Source organism: Brienomyrus brachyistius, chromosome 25, assembly GCF_023856365.1.
Source record: "Brienomyrus brachyistius isolate T26 chromosome 25, BBRACH_0.4, whole genome shotgun sequence".
In the NCBI taxonomy this organism is placed as follows: domain Eukaryota; kingdom Metazoa; phylum Chordata; class Actinopteri; order Osteoglossiformes; family Mormyridae; genus Brienomyrus; species Brienomyrus brachyistius.
Window position 1 is genome coordinate 2,478,074 of NC_064557.1, and position 20,705 is coordinate 2,498,778.

General features: G+C 44.8%; 1 protein-coding gene across 1 annotated transcript in view; it reads left to right on the forward strand.

The window, feature by feature from the left end:
* The first annotated feature begins 7,033 nt into the window (after window positions 1-7,033).
* The window catches only part of LOC125720312 (Kv channel-interacting protein 4-like), a 41,597-nt gene continuing 27,925 nt past the window's right edge, over window positions 7,034-20,705 (forward strand). Inside the window, exon 1 of the mRNA XM_048995548.1 lies at window positions 7,034-7,214. Within this exon, the coding sequence (XP_048851505.1) occupies window positions 7,127-7,214 (88 nt within the window). The 5' untranslated portion in view covers window positions 7,034-7,126. The remainder of the gene's footprint in view (window positions 7,215-20,705) is intronic.

Sequence of the window (20,705 nt, forward strand, 5' to 3'; positions counted from 1 at the left end):
TTGAAAATACCACGCTAATGAGGGAGGTCAGAGCAGAATGGCCAGACTGCTGGATGCTGACTAACAGGGAGGCCACAAGTGCAAAAATAATAGCTCATTGCTGTAGTGGTGTGTAGAATCGCTTCTCTGAACACCGAACCCATCTGCTGTGAAAGTTGTTCTGGAGGCAGAAGTGTGTCATACTCTGCACTAGCTAGGTGTACCTAATAAAATGGCCACTGAGTGTAATTTCTGTTGTATGCAAATCTGACATTGAAATACTGCCATCCAGGCATAGATTTTTGCTTAACAAAATCAAATAAAATGTATTAGATGTCGCTCAGATATTCATAGATTAATACTGAACCTCCAGTAAATTATTAATATACTTTACTGAATTACTGTAATAATTCAGTAAAGTATATTAGTGGTTTACTGAAGGGTTATTAATATGCTTTAATTAGTCTCTTCTGGTGTCTTGCATAAATTTAACAGACCTTTTTGAGTTAGTCTATGTTCCTGCAGTAGTCGGGTTTAAGGGTCACAATCAAGGGCTCAGTGTGTTGTGCATTAATATCAGTCGCCAGAAGGTGGCAGCACACGCTCACATTACAACTGTGGTCTAAGGAAACAGCCTGGAGTTTCATGACGTTTGCTGTGCCTTTTGAAAGCACCTCCTGTTTAACACTCAGGGCTCAGATGAGATGAAGGTACTTTAAGCAGCAAGCTAACAGCCATACCGGACCTCTTCCGTTCCATCAGCCTGTGTGTGTGTGTGTGTGTGTGTGTGGGGGGGGGGGAACTTAGCATATGTTGCTACATCACACAGCAATGTGAGCAATTCAGGCTCACGGGGGTCTGGAGCTTATCCCAAGAAGGTAGGGAACAACCCGGGACTGGGCACCAAGCCACCAGAGGGCGCCCTCACACGTACCGGCAGTTTGGCACCAACAATTACCCTCAGCATGTTTTTGAACCATGATGGGAGGCCCCAGAGGGAACCCCACAACGCACAAGGAGAACATGTGAACTCCAGGCACATGCAACCTTGGCAGAACCTCGAACCCTGGCCACTGCACCAGCACGTCATCCCTGGTGGCCTACAGTTGCTTTCATTTCACACTTCATAAGGTAGTCATTCTAGCAGAAACGTCCTTACCTAAAACATATAAAAGAGACATCCATAGAAAAACTGAAATAATTCAATGCCCAACATTCAGATTGTCTCTCCAATGTACAGGTATTAGATGTGTATTAATGTATACCTTGGAAACGGTGTGCATTAAATTAAGCCGTATGGGACAGTGCTGTTTTCCTGTAACCCTGGACAGGATAACCAGCAAGAAGGAAGGATGGATGGAATTCAGGGCGATTCTTGGGTTTTTAAGGGGCTTAATATGGGGCATAAGTCATATAGAAGGATAGCCTTATCATTAGCTGATCATTTTGAATCAGTGAGTGACATGGAATGGCGCACTCCAGCGGCCAATCAGCTTTCAGTGCTATTTGGCCACGCCCCTGCATACACTCTTGAGGGAGTATGCTGCTACTGGCCTTCTGAAATTCAGGCAGAGACGGGCATCTGCTGGGATCCGTGAGAAGTGGCCACATGGGGGTGTCGAGTGAATTCATTTGCAAGTTAACGGGTTGGCGCACGGGATACTAATACCGCCTTCTCAGGCAGGCACGCGGCATGTCTTACTGTCATGCTTCCATAAGCCTGCTGAAGATGAGAAGTGCAGCTTTCATCCTGAGTTCCTGCAGATCCCGACTGATACCGCGGCGGGATTCCCCGTAAACGCTGCCGCTCGGCGTTATATCTGCTGACCAGCATAACATGCAGCACGAAATTGTATCGGTCATATCTTATTTTATCTTATTTAATAACCATTCAATATGGCGTATGTAAGGCAGAAAAGAAGGTCACATTTCCAAGGGGCCCAGCGTGAGTGAAGGATAGATCCCTGGATTTAGCATGAGTGAATTTTATTTAATGCTCATGATTCAGTCCTGAAATACAAACAAAATCTCCCAGTATGAAACTCATTCACTGCAATATGAATGAAGGGGTGTCCATGATATGCATATTATATATCTCCTGATACCTCCACCCTGGTGGAACTTACCTAGAAATTGTGCACCTTGGGCCCCCAGCCCAGTTTTACATTTGAATTTATGTATCCAAGGACCCCTGTCAGGTGCTGCCCCCCCAGATCTGCTTGGATATCTGACACCCCTCCAACACTGCTGGTTCCAGGCCTGTGACAGGCTTCATGAACACGATCGGCCACCTTCTGTCATCGTCAGACTGCGTACCTGTCCATAATAGCCAAATATCCTGAGCTAATATCTACATTCTTCCCCAGATACCCTCTATATATAATCATTTACACTAATTCTGCATGTCTGTTCATCAGTTTAATTATGGCCACCTTCCCTCCAATCACCTCTGGATGATGGTCACACATGTGACTTTAGAAGACTTTTCAGAAGATGAGTCGTGCTCCCTCCCTGAAACTTCCATATAGATCTTTAAACTTTAAACATAAATACAACCACCTTTTCTGCCTCTACCTGTTTTAATCTTCGTTTCGTCATACTTTGGTAGACAAGCCAGCACGGTTGCTTTTCGTGACCATGTGAGCTTAGGACAGTGAGGGGAACAGTAGGGGCTTGGATACCCTGGCAGATTTGGGGGCCCAGCATTTTACAGGGGCCCTTGAATATGTGACGTTATATGATTATATAATGAAAGAGGGGGAGGCAGGGCAAGGTGACAATTTTTAGCCACACCCCTAAAATGTCATATGACCTCCAGGTGCTCATGTTTGCTCTCCAAAATCGTGTAGCTAGGCGTAGTGGTGTCTTTAAGCATTACAAAGTTCAGTGTTACGTCATCCGCAATTGCTTGCTATACGTTTGAGGCAGAAGTGAGCTCTTGGTGATGGAATCCTCATAAATATGGGAAAGTCCAGACTGTAACACATCATCGGTGAGAAATAGGGGTTGTTCCCAGTCACCGGGAAACCGGGCCACAACGCCCCAGATGTGTGTCACCCATATAGGAATGGCGATCTAAATATCTGCGATGCGACATCTTCGGGAATTCAGGCACAGCCATGCCAGACCACCTTTTGTAGTAATGCAGGACTCGTACTGTTTACTCATTAAAACTGAATCATAAACGAAATCCCCAGATGTGTGGTGCTGTTCTTTGGCTTTATTTGCCATTGGTGTAAAATTATACAGGAAGAATCACTCCACGGGTGGTTCTAGGATTTGAAAAATGCTAGATAGGGTCTAGAATCGCTCATATGGCACCCGATACATCTGGTCATTGCATCGTCGCATAAACCTGTGTAACATTCACCCAGAGCTTGGCAGCTCCTCGTCCAGTGTCACATCCTTATAAATGTTACAAATATTATTTTTTATATTTTTTTAATTTTTATTATTATTTTTAATATGCAGAACTGAGTGGAAATGTAGATACTATCGCTTTCCACACAGTAGTGTCATGCCTGGTGCTTGCATCACAAGATGTGATTAACGTCCCCTTTCAATGAGGGCTGTGTTTCTCTACTACAAAAACCACCATGATCTCCCTATTCCATTTATCGCTTTGGAACCCATTAATCATTTTAACTCCCTCGTAAACCACTGGCAGAGTGCAGAGTCTGCTCCTTTGTAGAGCACAGCACATGTATGGGACTCTGCATCAGAGCGACGGTTAGTGTGAACAACATGGACTGAGGTTTGTGGTGAAATAAGAGGGTTTTAACTGTCAGAGCTCCTGTTCTCCTACTGTTTTGGTTATATACCCACAAACCCTCCTGTTCTCCCCCTGATCTGCTTATATACCTGAAAAGTCTCCTGTTCTCTCCCTGCTTTGGTTATCTACCTATCAGTCTTCCTGTTCTCCCCCTGCTTTAGTTATCTACACATCAGCCCTCCTCTTCTCCTTCTGCTTTGGTTATATACCCATCAGCCCTCCTTTTCTCCTTCTGCTTTAGTTGTATACCCATAAACCCTCCTTTTTTCCTTTTGCTTTGGTTATATACCCATCAGCCCTCTCGTTCTGCGTGGCTTATCTACCTTCTATCTATCATACACCACTCCTTCTCCTCCTGCTTTGGTTATATACCCATACACCTTCTCCTTTTCCTCCTGCTTTGGTTATATACCCATACACTTTCTCCTCCTCCTGCTTTGGTTATATACCCATACACTTTCTCCTCCTCCTGCTTTGGTTATATACCCATACACCTTCTCCTCCTGCTTTGGTTATATACCCATACACCTTCTCCTCCTGCTTTGGTTATATTCCCATACACCTTCTCCTTTTTCTCCTGCTTTGGTTACATACCCATACACCTCTCCTTCTTCTCCTGCTTTGGTTATATATCCATACACCTTCTCCTCCTGCTTTGGTTATATATCCATACACCTTCTCCTCCTGCTTTGCTTACATACCCATCGACCCTCCTGCATTCATCTGAGAATCTGGGAAGGCTCTGGCCCTGCTGGTAGCCATGGTTGTATCCGCTGGCCATTGCTCCCCAGAGGCCACTCTGTCGTCCGCTGTTCCCATCCTACATCTCGCAGGTGGCAGCTTCAGCGCAGGCTGTCTAATGTAATAAACAACAGGCTTGTGCCTCCCCCCCCGCCCCCAACGAGATTATTAATATCCATATTTCTGGAAAATCACTTGGAGATTCTTCCTGGGGTATCTTAGACTTTCCTCATTTCATGTCATGTGTTTTAAATTATTATTATTATTATTATTATTATTATTATTATTATTATGACTACATGAGTAATTGAACTGGCATTCCCACAAATGGTCTGCATATCATTTTTAAAATGGTAGCTGCTTTTACAGTATGAGCTTTTCTGTCATAATATTAGCCAGTTAATTCCACTGGAGACAGATTCCAGTGCAGAAGGAGAGATCTATAACAGCTGGCGAGCTAATTGTTAAAATGGTTGGATAGATCAGAAGCAGCGGAAGGTGAACCAGTGAGTTTCAGAGACGGCAATCTGCTGCCGTGAGCCTCGGGACGCAGGTGCTTCTGCAGTGGCTGACGCATTGGTCTGTCTGTCACACCTCCACAGCCCAACTCTCAGAAGCGAAACACATATCTGAGGGTGCTGTCACATCCATTTGTAGTCCTGATAAGTGTAGGGGCATCATCTTCATATCCATTGGGTGAGATGTTTCATGACGATCAAAATTCACCTTTTTGAAGATAAATTTCCTTTGAAATCTGGGCCTATTTCCTGACATTTTTGCTTCCTCTCATCTCCCAGCGGTGTTCCTGATTGGCTGGGAGCTGGGAGGGAGCAAAAATGCGCACTGTCCGGGGTTCCCCGAGGGCTGGGTTGGGAAACACTGATCTAGATGTTGTTTCCATGGTGTTCCTGAACTTGGAGAGCTTGTTACAAGACAGCGAAACAAACGAGAAGATGTGTGTCCTAAATAGTACTAAGAGAAGGACTCTTCCGTGAGGTACCCATAAGGGTTAGAACTCAGACTTTTTAGAGTTTCTGTCCAAGGCTATCGAAGATTGTTACACAACTAAAACAGCCTCAGAACGATAGCTCTGCACCTAATGGACACACGGCGTAAACATTTAGAGGTGTTTATTTAAGAACGTTATAAACAGCCTTTGAAATACATGTGCCGGCCGTGACTCCCACTGTCCAATCGTTTGCTTAGGAAACTCGGTGTCTACTCTAGATGCCAGCTTCATGCCAGCTTCATGCCAAATCACACCTCCTGCCTGGTTTGCCGGGGCTGGAGGTTCAGGAAGCGGATCCCCAGAAAGACCGGCGCTCCCCTGGGCACACCGTGCGGAAGGGTAGCTCAGGAGCCTCCCGGGGATTAAATATTTCAACAGGAGCGGGGCTCAGCGGTTCTGCCTGAAGGTTCTGGTTTCCTCTCCGCAGGGAGAGAGAACGAGGCCACCAACGTATGGTAATGAATCCCGCTGGACGTTCAAGGACACCACGACACGCTTTGCCCGAGATAGAAGAGCGGGGCTCTTACAGCTGGACGCCAAGAGATATTGTCTCGGGTCTCTAGCTACATGTGCGATCTTTCTATATAGACATATATAATGTCATGGCTAAGAGAAAAATGTTGGATTTTTAAAGGGACTCTACTTTCCAAGGAGACTCAGGTAGTGAAATTACAGTATTGGGCAGATGGGAGATGAGAGCTGCTTGTGCTAATAATTATGCGTTTGGCTGTTCGTTTAGAAGAAAACGAAAGGGCAAACAAAACCATTCGGTTTAACTCTGGCTACTTGCGTACTATGTTTACTATTATAGAAACCAGGAAATTGGATGCAGAACCTGGGTGCTGTTTTCTGTCACACAGAATTTTTTTAAGTAATATCTATTAATTAGCGCTGACATCTGTTGAAGGTGGATGATTTGCGGATGAAAATTACACCGAGGGGGTTCATTTCAGTTCCTGTCGAACTGGAGTCTCACCTGTGACAGATGACTATAATTGTAAAGGAGGTAATTAGCAGGGATGGATGTGGGTCCTAACTCACTGCTCCATTAGCGACGTTGCTATTTTCAGCAATTTTTTTAAGTTGTTCCTGCGCCTGACCTGGGGCGCCTTCGCTTCCTTGCTGCCTGGACCTAATTCAGTAGCCCCATCTCCCCCACGCTTACGTCTCTGTTTATCCTGGAACTCACTAGTAAATCTGATTCTGTCAATGAACCGGGAGAGATTCCCAGTGGGTCTTTTATATTCCCCTCCCTCGCCTTTCATTGGGCCTTACAGGCTCCGCCTCCCTGAGGCCCAGGAGGCTGTAATGTGCACAGATAGGGCTAGACGCGGCACACAGCTGCTGTATGAGAGCCCAGAAAGTCTGGCCGAGTGAGGAAGAGGGAGATCAGCCTCTGGCCGGCCACACAGACGACGTAAGGCGCGTGTGCCGGTTTGAGCCCGCGGCCTCCTGCAGCTGTGCCTGCCCCCCCCCGCCACCCCGTTCCCCCTCCTCCCGGCCCCCCACCCTCAGCACTGGGGCTGAGTGCTTGTCGGTCGACAGAGCACGCCGCGTCGCTGAGGATCTCCGAACTCCGAGTCGTCGAGCGGCAGCAGCAGGGAACGAGGAACCACGCGTTGAAAATGAGCGGCTGCAGGAAGAGGTGCAAGCGGCAGATCCTCAAATTCGCCCAGTATGTCTTCCGGATAATCACAGGCACCCTGAGCACAGGTAAAGTTCAATGCGTGAACCGGGGGATCATCATGTGCTGTAAACGGAGGACGCTTGACAGCCATGACCTTTGTCTTTCTGAAGTGTTACATGAACCTGCTTCTGGGGTAGTTTCAAATCAATCTGTTGCAACTGGTTACTGTCAGCCTGCATATTAAAGAGGGCATTTGGTTGGTGTGAAAAGAGCAGCTGGTCTTTGTGGGCAGAGTATGAGATGCTTTGGTTTTGAAACTCAGCGTGAATCAAAGAGGCACTTATGTGAGGAAAACCTACTGTGTGTGTGTGCGTGTCCTGCGCCCAGGGGCTCTTCAGGTATAACCTGCCTTACGGATCGTTCTGGACGCACCAGCATAAGTGGTTCGGTTCTGAGTAGCCAGCCATTAAATGCTCACCTGCTAGTTAAATCAGGCTGTGCAACGTGACATATCCCATAATAAAATAACAGGAAAGCTTTGTATGGCTTCTGGGATAGACTGTGGACCCTGAATAGGACAAACGGGTATAGAAAATGGATGGACAGAAGCTGCGTATTACACATAAGATAGATAGATAGATAGATAGATAGATAGATACATACATACATACATACATACATACATGCTTTACAGACATACATATATTAATCCCCAAGGAAATAACTGGTTCACAGTAGTGCAACACACACATATAACATAAACAACATATTTACACATCAACAGACGGTAGCGATACAAAATAAATGACATTAAACTGTAAAAGTGCAAAGAGGGTCAAGCAAAGTTCAGTAGTAATGACTCTGCAATAAACAGAACAGTACAGCACAGGACATACAGCGGACTGATGAATGATCTGTGAGTGGACCACTTTCACAGACAAAGACACGAAGGGTCTCGAAATCATCAACAGAGACCACTTCCCGGGGAGGTGTGTGTGTGGGGGGGGTGTTTCACGAGCCTGGTGAGCTGCCGTGTTACGTCCGAGCTGTGTTTAGGAACAAGGTGACCTGAGTCGCTGCCGGAGACGAGCAGCCCAGGATGTGACCCTAAGCTTATAGCTTACGCTCTGCTATCCATTCTGACCCAGTTTCCCTGTTTGCATTTGCTTTCGTACTTTATTTCCCAGATACAGCTGAGTGCTTTTAAGGCTTTTAAGTAATTAGAGACTGTTGGAAAACCTATTAGGCACCATAAGTACATTTCCTCATAAGATTCTCTCTAAATTATATGCAGGATTTAATGAGATCATAAATACTTTTATAGAGTACAGTATTCAGAGAGTAATTCCAGTGGTACAGTGTGGGATTGTCTTGTATATATGAGATAATACTCCTGTGTCGAGCTGCTCTGTTCCGTATCCAGACCTTCTCGCGTGACAGACGTGAGATTCCATTCTGCTGTGACTTTAAACAAGCGAGGGGCCAGAGGAGAACAGGCAGGCTGGACGTCCGCTCTGAAGAGCCCCAGCTCCGTCGTCCGAAACCAGAACCACACAGACCGCTCTTTGTTTGCTCTGCGGTGCCGTTTTTGCGAGCGCCTTCCTGTCAGTGCCCCCGCCGTCTTCGGGTTTTCATCTCCTTCATCCCCATCCCACGAGAAGGGCATCTTGCCTGATCCGCACTCCTGTCTGGGAGCTATTCATCCCAGGCTTCCTGAAGGATACATTTTTACCGTATTCACATTCTTGGAGGTGATTCAGTATGCTAATGCACCCAGCATTCAAAACAAGGAATGGTGAAATAGCGAGTGACATCACATGCCGATGGGATAACATTCAGATTATTTTCATTTGTTTCCGAGGTTTCAGCAATAACAATTTCATTTTATTTAGCAGATGCCTTTATGCAAAGTGAAAGCAGGATCAGACAGCCTTTCTGAAACTGAGAGCTACTTCACAGGTACTGGGCCATTCTACCAGTTTGATACTCTTCTTAAATAACAAGTTTGATCAGTATGATAAACATGTTTTAAATGCTTTTTTTAGATATTGTCATTTTCAAATCTATATAAATGCAAATGTGATTAAAGAAGAATAGCAGCAGGATAAAATTTCATTTTAGATGCTGCTCACTGGTGAGTTGTGCTATTTTTAGAACAGGTCCACGGGCGACTCACGTGGGGCTTGGGGGCATCCTGGTGCCCGCGGGCACCATGTCAGTGACCCCTGTCCTAGAGCGACTGGGGTTTAAGGGCCCAATAGAGACGCCACTGTACAGGTGCGGGAATTTGAACCAGTGACCTTATGGTTATAGATCAGCAGCCTATCCCGCTGAACCACATAACAACACTCTGTACCAAATCTGGTATTGCAGTGTTCATGGTTAGCTGCCAGAACGAGGATGTTTGAAGTGAAGGCTGTACTTTTATGAAGGTTTTAGAGCTGATTTATAGGTGCCAACGCGAATGAAATTTTGATAAGGGATCTCGGCGCCGATGAGCATCTCTTCCAATTTGCCAAGAGGAATGATGGGATGGTTAAAGTGTCCAAGGTGGATGATGGTAAAGCTGGGAGATTTCATTTCTTATATTTAGGCTGTTTTGCTGAAAGGATTCGAAAAAAATCAGGCTGTTTACTCATCTCCATTCCCCTTCAAGCTGAAAAATTAAAAAGTTGCAAGTGAAATAATCAGCTTTATTTTTGCCTTTCTTATAAAGCCTGCTTGCAGTTCATCGCTGAATGATTCTTTTATGTTTTGGGTCTGCCCAAGGAAACTAAAACTCTGATTTCTTATTTTTTGTTTTCTATTTGCTGATAAGTTCCTGTAGATCTTGGGGCTGTTCAGGCTGCTCAGAATGCCTGGCTGGAGTGTTACTTTACGTGGTTCACAAGATGCAAAGTTCACATTATTCTTGCAGTTCAAATTATTCTTGCTAATTAGCTTCTGGGGTTTGGTTGAATGATTAGCAGTTGTTTCTCGGGCAGTTAAGAAACAGGCAAGATGTTCTCACCAGTCTTTGTTTTTCCTAGAAAATCTGGAAATTGATTTTCTCATAATAAGAACTTGACATACCAAATGTTTCTTATATCTATTGCATATTCTGGAACAGATGTGCATCCATCCATCCATCCATCCACCCACCCATCCATCCATCCGTCCATCTGTCAAACTCCTTATCCAGCAGAGATTTCTAGTCATTACAGAAGTGTACGTGAGAGTTCTAAGAAATATACACTGGACATTGATTTTAAGACCTATTTTAAGATTTGAGACTGTTACATTTAGCCTTTGTAAACATGTTTGTGTTTAAGCTATTTCACACAATTTGATCTGTCTTCAGGTGAATGCACTACATGTGGTGCTAAGCTCTGTGATTTCGATCTGACAAAAATGTCGGGTTTCGTTCAGCTGGAAGTGACTCTTCCGGGTGTGGAACCCCCCCCCCCCCCCCCCGTGCTAATGCTAATCGTGCAGGCCTGCAGAGAGGATCAGCCACCTGTCAGGGGGAGGCAGAACTGGGAAGCTGAGTAATGAGTTGGACCCCGGCCTCGTCCACAGCCACACACTGTCTCTAGGTTACCAGCTCAGCAACTGTCTTAATGTCACCCTGGAATTAGCTCTGCCTTCCTTTGTTTAAAGGGTTCGCTTCAAAACATCTTTTCATTATGCAAAGCTGGAAAGGGGAATCCGGAAAGGGGACACAGACACACACAACAATGTCTCTCTTTAATTCCTGAACAAATGACACAACAGGGACTTATCCCTGACTATACATATGCACTCTACAGCCCTGTGTTGCATAAGCAGTAATCGATATCAATTGTTGAATGGACAGAGTATATGCATGTGTGTGTGTGTGCATACATGTATATACCTTACCTTGTGGGGACCAAATGTCCCCACAATGTGATGAACACCGTTTTTTTATTATTATTTTTGGTTTGGTTACTTATGCTTATGGTTAGGACTGGGTAGAGGTTAAGGTCGTCATAGTTAGCATTAGCAGTTTTCCTATAGAAATGAATGAGCGGTCCCCACAAAGATTGTTTACAGTTCTGTGTGTTTGTGTGTGTCTATATATATATATATATATATATATATATATATATATATATATATATATATATATATATATATCTGTATGTATCTCCTATAGGATATCCACAGATTCGCAAAATGTGTCACTCCAGTCGCATATTTACGACCCAGTAGGCAGTCAGCAGCTTCACCGAAAGCTAGAGATATATGGAGAAGCCAGCATCACCGAAAAAGGCCTGGAGGTCTTGGCCCTGACAGGGTGACAGTCAACTGCCAGAGGGATCTAAGGTTTTTGTGTATGAGCTAATGAATCACTGTTTATAAGGCTAATGCTACCTGATCTCTCCCCCGATTAACACTATGCCCACTCACACAGTAGCTATGTATAATTCATTTTTGGGGCTGATTTTTGATTATATTATCAGAGTAGATGTGAAACATTTATATGTGAAGGTAATTAAAGACTAAAATACTGCCTTTTGCCCCGATAGCCTCAGGTGCGTGCATTTCTAAAAGTTTGATAAAAGTTGATCATGATTTAATAAATGTAATTATTCTGCCAAAGTAATGAACAAGTTAGATCTATGCTCCGACATAATAATTCCCGAGTGGAAAGTCAATCTTCTGCGTTAGTGAATATTACGAAATACAATTCCTTGTCCCTGTGACACGATGCTCCACTTTGCTGTCCCTCTGCGCTCTCCGTAGATCTGCATTCATAAGCCATTTGCATCAAATTACTTTACTAAGGTGACAAAAAAATGCTGCAGGGCAGATTTACAAGCACTCAAGATTTATTATATGATAATTACTGGATGCAGAGAAATAATCAATCCACAGGTTTAATTTAACATTTAATTTGGGATTCGTGGACCCACCATTTTGTGACTCGATCGGTTGTATTTTGTTTTGTTCTGTTAGCTCTAGGTGTGAGGGATTGTGCTGGGAGTTAAACCAACGTGTCTCATTTTATCATGCTAATGTAAAAGCAGGAAACAAACACCAGGGATTTGAAGAAAGTTCATTGCTCTGTCCTGGGACTCCGAGGACCTAATTCATTCAGGTTTATGGGGAACTGAAGGGGAAACACGTTTGACACCAGGAGATCGTTCATACTGTTTGAAGTGGTGTGCTGATCTGATTCACTGGTCCCATGGCTACCAGCTCAGCTTCACTGAGGCAGTAGCCTGGGGCAGCATCGATGCTACAGCTGGTCACGGTGCCCACGTGAGGCAGCCTTCTCACTTCACAGAAAGGAATTCTTTGCTCCCTGGCCTAGTGCCCCTGGTCTACGCCAACATAGCTTCAGAGGCCTTGGCAAGAGCTGGGGCCGGAGCTTAGCCGCTATTCGTCTCTCCCCTGCCTCTCTGATTCCTAGCAGCTCATGTTGCACCTGTCCTGCACTTCCAGGCTACTCCTGAATACTTAATGCCAGCCAATGGTTCAGGTTACCGCTCATAAAATCCTTCAGTTCCATCCGAATGGAGACAAATCACAGTCGAGCTCCAGACGGCTTCCTTCACTTCCTGTCTGTCCGCTCGCTAATGGCGCTTGGAGAGGAGCGTTTGTCTGCCCGTGCGCTTGCTGAAACATGACACCCACGCCGTAGCGGCAAGGAGAATTCTGTACATCCTCGCTTTGTCTGCTGGGGCAGATGATCCCTCAGCGTTTTCGCTTTGGACTATGGATGAATGAATCTACATGCTGGCTCAGTGCGATGTGTGAGAGTCGAGGAGGCTAGTGTTGTGCAAACCTGGGTGTTAATGAAGTGGACCAAGCCTGAACGGATAAAATATAGAGAAATTGAAACCTGAACTCTCACGTATTATGCTACTGGCCATGTACAAGCCAAAGCAACATAACTATCACTCTGGGAACATGAACGTTATTATTCATATGGATAGTGCTACGTGTTTGGCTACCTAAGAAGATCTCCTCTTCCCTGTCCTCCATACCCTTATCTGCTGGGTTAAACCTCATGGAAAACCAAAGTGGCCATCGCCCAAAGCGTATCAACTGAGCTTTTGACTATTGAATCAGTTCCGCAAATGCCAGCCTCTGTGATCTGCACACCTTTTGCGGGATCACTGATCTGTTGTTCAGCAAGGCATTCTGGGTACTCGTGGTGAGGACACCGACCCTTCCACTGCATCAAGGAGATCAGGCTGCCATTTTTTCTTGACTGATTGATGTCGGTCCTTCCTTTTGCTGGCTGTTCCCCACCGACCTTTGTCAGTGATGTATGTAAATCCATCCACAGTTGTTCCCAGTTCAAAGTCACTTGGGAACCCTCTTTCTGTCAAGACAGGCTACAGAACTAGTAAAGAATCCGTAAAAATCTATTTAATCCCTGCATTGAGGCTGCATGCTCCTATACTCTCATCTTAAATTTTTATTGCCCTTTTGGTTTTAGGATATATATATATATATAATTTTTCTTTTTTAATTTAAAACCACAATGGGAGACACATTGAGCATCACGGTTTATGTCTCACAGTTTGTTACTTACAATAAGTGTCTATTTTCAGTTTTCTTTATTAATTCTTCCTGTTCAAGCAACAATACATAACATTTCCGGAGGATATGTTATAAAATACAGGTGGTTAAATTAATGAGAATAAACTCAGGAAGAGCAGGATACAGAAGAGTGTGAAGCGAGGTATTATGTCGGTTATTTTTGTTGTTAGTGCAGAAACACTCATCTCCCCAAAGGCATATTTAAGAATTAAAATTAAAATTTACAGTTTATTTGTGTTTTTCCGAATTGTTTCTAGGCAACCCACGCAAGCCAATTCTCTTACCAATTACGGCCTCGGGCAAATGCAATAGGCTTTCCCATTTGTGTGTTTGTAAGTGATAAGCACTTCGCTGAAGAGAAATGCCTGTGTATTTTTGGAAGCAGGACATAGAGAGAAGCCCGTCTGGCTACTGAGTGATTTTGTCTGAGGTTTGTGGCTGGAGACGGCAGCGGGTTTATGAGAAACTCAAATTAAAAATCATTGCAGGAGCAACGATTGTGCCTTGTGGTTTCAGCCCCATGCTAATGGAGAAGGATTCATTCCTCACTATCAGATAAGAAGGTTCTGGATTCAAGGACACTGGATGTGAAGTATTAAAGGTTTACTGGGTTCAGTCAAAAAAAATGAAGCGGCCCACTTTTATTCGCCATCATGTGCTGTTTATTGTCTGCACGCCTTGTTAATTTACAATCAGTTTGCAATCGAACCGTTTCTCCCAGCTTTGTTCCTCTATGAACTGCGGCACCGTGTTCCTCTAATGAACGCTGAGATCGTGTATTTAGATTATTCCACGATGTTCTCTCGCCTTCATTTGCGTTTCAGAATTGAACTTGTTGCCACAGACATCCTTGATAGCGGCAATAACGTCACATGCGTGGTTAAGTTAATATTTCTAATGCGCTGATTAAAATCAGCTTTTTGTTCTCTGGTAGAGAAACTGCCGTGTGTGATGTGTAGGTCTATAAATTTCATGCTTTATGTCCGGAGGGCAGATTCCGCAGAGTAATTCTGCTCTTTATGCCGGCTATTCGCTCAGCAGTGGTGGAGATGAGAGGCTCATGCAGACTAGCTTTTTCGTTTGATGCATTGTTCGTTTGACGCATGCTTCATTTGACTTGTCATCGCTTTCATGTTGGTTTTATGCAGTGTGTTTGTTCAGGACCTTTGCACAAGTGTCGTAGTCTGTGTGCATCCGTGGTACTGATGTATTCAGGTTCCCAAAGAGAAACAGCAACCCTGATCAAGTGAAAAGTCACAGTATCTACATGTAAGATCTATGAATAGAGCATCAGTCTGGTTTATATACATGTAATATATGTATACAATAGTCTTATTAAACATACATTAGGACAGTGGTTCATAAAGTCGGTCCTCGGGCCCCACTGCCCTGCTTGTTTTCCTGCTATCCCTGCCCCACACACAAGCTGTCCCAGCTGTCTTTCAGCTTCTGATTGACTGAAGACACTTGACCCAGGTAATCAGCAGTGTGTAGGGCAGGGATAGCTGGAAAACAATCAGGGCGGTGGGGCCCAAGGACCGGGTTTGAGAACCACTGCATTAGGACAACAGTAATGTGAATTGTTCTCTTGTTACAATAAGTTCTACCTTGGGGCATTGCGTTTGAGGCAAGAGCATTTGTTAATCAGCTGCGAATGGCACTGAGGAAGGGCTGGGTTCGTTGCAAGCACCGGCGCATGGACGACAAAGCTCATTTCCGTTTTACTGTGCCTTTTTAATCGGCTCGCAGCTGCCTGTCACACAGACAGAGTCTCCTCCCCGTCGTCATCCATTCACACATGCGTGTTAGTCGCCCTGAATGCTAAACAGACCATCGTGGTGCTGTCGGCCTGCAAGGAAAGGACTACCTGACTCTGTCCCGACCTTCTTAAGGAGGAGAAAACACACCTTTCCCTGGGACATTGATTTTCAATCCGCTTATACATATAAATTCTACAAGGGACAATGAAATAGCATTATTAGTTTGCCTAGAGCAACGGTGGCCAGTCTTACCCAGAAAGGGCCGCTGTGTGAGCAGGTTTCCTCTGCAACTCCCTAATTACTAATTAGAGGACTGATTGGCTGTAGAGTCCTCACACCTGGGTTTGAACAGCTGACCTACAGGTTATCCCACAAACCTGCACACACACCGGCCCTTTGCGGATAACATTGCCCCCCTCCCCCGGCCTCGAGCAATGTTTCCCAACCTGGTTCTCAGGGACCCCCATACAGTCCAGATGTTTTTTCTCCCTAGTAGTTCCAGCTGCAAAGTAGCCTGTCGGAGGCTAGGAGGGAGCAAAACCGTGAGCCATATGTGTGTACTCGGGAACCAGGTTGGGAAACACTGGCCTAGATTACAAACTATAACCTGAACACACTGTCTCCTACACCAGTGGCTCCTAACAGACGCACTTGACCTCTCCTCCGGTCTCAGTGAAACACTCAGTGAGTCACTAGAGCAGCTTACAACGCTCTAGTATGTATTTTTGTCTACATTAGCAAGTCCATTCATTATTACCGACGACTCATAGATGAATCGCAAACTGGTTTGGAAAGAATAATGTTATGATGTTACAAGAAGTGCAACATTCATTCTCTGGTCATTTTTTGAATCTTGTTGAAGTGCAGCAGAAATACAAACAGCCCTGACTGTGTTTGCAACGAAAGACGACCCTGACTGTGTGTTATACACTCCTGTTTCCTCGGAACCTTTAGGCTTATTCTGGAACTGTTACACAATGCCAAGACACAAGCTAATCCTCCATGTATCTTTGTCATACAAAGCAGTTTGCTTACTGCAATGTCCTTCAAACGGCGTCCTGGTGGGCAGCCTCGTTTTCGGAGTCTACCATGGTACTGACTCATCCAGAAGTTGTCTATGTCCTCCTCTGAGTAGGACATTAAACGGTACGACTCCCGCGAAGTCATGGCTGTCCCTTCACAGCTGGCAAAGCCTGTTACTCCTCCCTGCAAGGTGAGCTCCGTCCTGGGCTTCCTTCATAGCCGGTACCTTCCTCTCCCTAGTCGTTTGCGATTAAAAACCACTTTACAGGGTGGAGCAGACGAGTGGGGCGTCCATAGCTGCCAGCCAAAAGGCTGCTTCAGGATATGGCTCCTTTGTGCAGAGCCCTGGACCAATATTCGCAGAAAATGATAACTCCACCGACAGCATCTTTCAGAGCTCATTCGTCTATGAGGGGCCACTGCACTTCTTATCTATGATGATGGATCCGGGAGAAAGTAACATTTTCTGTGTTATCCTCACGAGGCTCTTCATAAGCTAATACATTAATTGGGTTTTAGTGAGCAGAAGTGCTACTTTCTTCTTCCACAGAATATTAGCATAAGAAGAGGGTTACGGGATGGATAAAGGAGAAAGGGTCTGAACGGAAGACAACATGTAAAGACGCCGTGTCTTTAGAACACTAGGAAAAAAACAATCTGGACTTTAGGACCAGAGGCGGATTGTTCAGGTCCAGAAAGTAAAAGATTTTGCTTCAACTAAAGAATTTTGAGACTGTGACTCTTTATTCTCAACTGGTTGGTTGAAACAAAATCTCGATCTGGATTTTTACTTCCTGTAGCTATGCCATCCACCTCTGTATAGGATTTAGTAAAATAATAATTTGTTATTTATTAAAATTATAAGTCATCTGGAACGCTAGGTCACAAGTTTCAGATCTAATGACAATTATGGTATATTTTAATATAGCCAGACAGACAGAAGAGCACTTGTTGCACCTGTGGAGAGATTCGAGATGCAGGATTTTTATTTATGCCATGCATGAATGCCATGGTACATCAGTGGTGAAATGAAATTAAATGGCTCAGAAGGTGATCTGGGAGAAGCGGCGGTAAGCTGTGAGCGTGGACACTCCACAAACACGCTGCATAATATCAGCATGAAAGCGACGGTAAGTCAATCGAGGCCGCAGAGTCGGTGGTTCCTTCGTTAGCTAAACTGGCAATTTTTGTCTCCAGAATATGGCTTTAAGCGTTGGGACAAAGAAGCCTTCCCACACACCAGTGTTGTACTGAGCTGGTATTTTTGCGCTCGTCGCCTTCCTGTTAGCTTTAACGAGTCTGTACATCCTCCCATGACCTCTCCCATTAACGAGGTGTTTGTCACCACAAAACGTCTGCTGACTGAATGTTTTCGCTACTAAACTCTAGATACTGCAATGGGTGAAAATGCCGGAAGGGTTGGCTGTTTCTGTGATGCGGGACCCACCAGGAAGGGCACTAAGAACCGCACTGCGTTCGTAATTTACATTCTAATGATCAGACACGTTGTAACTGGACCTCTGTCTGTGTGACTCTGTATGTATTCAGTTTCGGTCGCATGTTCGACTGCACTGTCTGGACGAGCATGCAGTTTATGTCCAATAGATATCCGACAGAATGGCCACTGAGTGTGTTTCACTTACAGTATTGTGTGACTCAACCTATCAGTTGACAATGCCAAGTGCTTTATACCACAAACTGTAGTAAATCTTGTCTAAGGTTTAGAACCTGATCTTCCCAGAGAAACCTCTTACGTCTTTCTCCAGGATAATAGAGGAGGGGTCTCTGCTAGCGAGGAGGCGAAACACGGATGTGAACGACAGAGGAGAGTAATGTTTTCTCTAATGTGCTTCAGCAGCGGAGGCAGTTGCGGGGGTGCGTTTCCTCATTGACGAGAAGCAGACGCACGGCACAAACGCCGCCCTTCCCTCATTAGAGACGGGAAGAAGTGAGATGGAGAGTAGCTGCAGGTCATCCGGAATCGCCCGGCTCTAAGAAACACCATCACTTGCTGGCTGAGGACTTTAAAAGTGCAATGTCAGTTTTGTAACATCATGACTGGATAATGAAATACTGTAACCAGCAGTATGTTGTAGTCACTAGCATATTAGCCATACTTAAACCTTTGAAACGTATTTCAATGATCCCAGACAGCAGTCATTAAAGAATTGAGAAGTTGGGTCAGGTGTAAAGAAATGGACGAGATTAGTTCTGACCTAGCAGGTGCTGGAGTGAGGTTGTGGCAGGTTGACGGTGTGTGGCAGGGGAGGGTGACCAATCCATCCATCTCTTTTCCTCGTGGATTTGGACAGGCTCTGTGTTCTGGGGCAACATGCTGTCCGCCACTGCGACAGACCAGTGGCAACTGGGAGCAGCAGGGTAGCTGCCTCTGACTGATCTTAATTCAGGAGCTTCTCTCATCTACTTATGTCATTTACCAGATTTTAGGATTTACAATTTCCATATTTATGAGGCCCAGATTGCTTCAGGAATGTTTAATTATGGTCTCCCCTCTGTCTGCCTCATTTCAGTGTTGGCGTTTGGCTCAGTTCGTTAGTACAGCATTTCAGGTGGGAGTAGACGACGATCCTTTAGACAATAGCTAAGAAGATCCTTGGTGACCTGTACCGAACAACTGGCACCTGCGGTGGCCTTGAGCTGGAGCTATGAAAACGGCAGGAATCCAAGCTACCGGGTTTAGAATAAACAATCCGGTTTAATTCAAGCAAAATACATAAGGTATTCACAGAGGCGGAAAAATGAACAGAATGACAATTGTATATGAAATGGAAATGTTACTCAGCAAGAAAGTGTGAAGTTTGCAGCTGTCTTTTATTACTGCGGCACTGAGGGCTTAATTCTATCATCCTGATTTCCTGTCTGAAAAGTTCTTTAACGTTACACCATTGCCAGCCTATTGATAGAGGATGCAGTATCACACAATGAGGTTACAAAGCCATTTTCGGGCAGGTGCTCCAGTTTTCCGATACTGAAATCCGAATGAGATTCCTTTACAGAATTAGGGTTTTTTTTTTCCCACCACTGTCGACGTGGAAGTAGCTTAGTAGGCCGCGTTGACTTTATGTCTGGAGAAGGAAACCTATTAGCTCAGAGGTTGTGCAGTTCCCAAGCCGATGCATGTTTGAACAGGTTAAGTAATCCAGGAGAGTGTCTTCCCGTTACGCGCTCCAGCAATGCCCCTAAAGATACAGAACGGAGTGAAGCTGACCGGGGAGTAAGGAAACGTTTCTTTATTAATGACATATGAGCTGCGGTTAGCATATTCCCCGAGGAGTATGCAAATAAACAGTGGCAAAATTAGCACTTAACAGATTGTACACATCAAGAGGCAACTGACATGCTAGGCGGGAAATGGATTTCCATGGAAACACAGGAAATAACCTTTGGGAAGATGACACTTAGTGCTCTGAACAGATGGACGTGAACATCGGATTGGGGGACCCTGCTACAGCGATATCGTGCTCTTCTGCAAGGTTTAAAAATGGATCTGTCATTATTTGTAGTAGGCCAGTGACCCATAATTCTTACAAACTGGTGTTATCGACATACGGATGTAAATTTGAATCAAAACCTAAAAGCTACTGCAGTGATTCATACATTTCATATTAAATATCTCTGGTGTGTTGCAGTTTCACAGGACCTAGGTTGTTAAATATTACAAAAAAAAGCCTGCATTTTAATTTAAAAATATGATGCATCGAAGAGTAGAAGGGCACCTGTCATGAGCCGGACTGTTCCGTCGTCTCCACACTGTGTCCTGACGCCTGAGCTGGCAGATAAAATGAGATACTCATTTTATTAAATATCTCAGTGTCCCTCAGTGGGGGGGTTACTCTGCGCCTGTGTTTGTGAGGTTGCTGGTTCGAGCCTTAGCAGAACAGTTGCACCTCTTTTGAGCTCATAAGCGAGGCCCTTAACCTCCCAAAAGCATGTTAAGAGAGTCAAAGAAGAGTCAAAGGAGAGTCAAAGATTTTTCATTCCAGCTGCTTATAAGCGAGGCCCTTAAAACCAGATAAATGGCCTGATCCTGCTTTCTCGGCTGTATGTGTGTGTATGTGTGTGTGTGTGTGTGTGCGTGTGTGTGTGTGTGTATGTGTGTGTGTGTGTGTGTGTGTGTGTGTGCGTGTGTGTGTATGTGCGTGTGTGTGTGTGTGTGTGTGTGTGTGTATGTGTGTCTATTTCAAAGAATAACAAGGCGGCATTTGTGAAAATACAGGT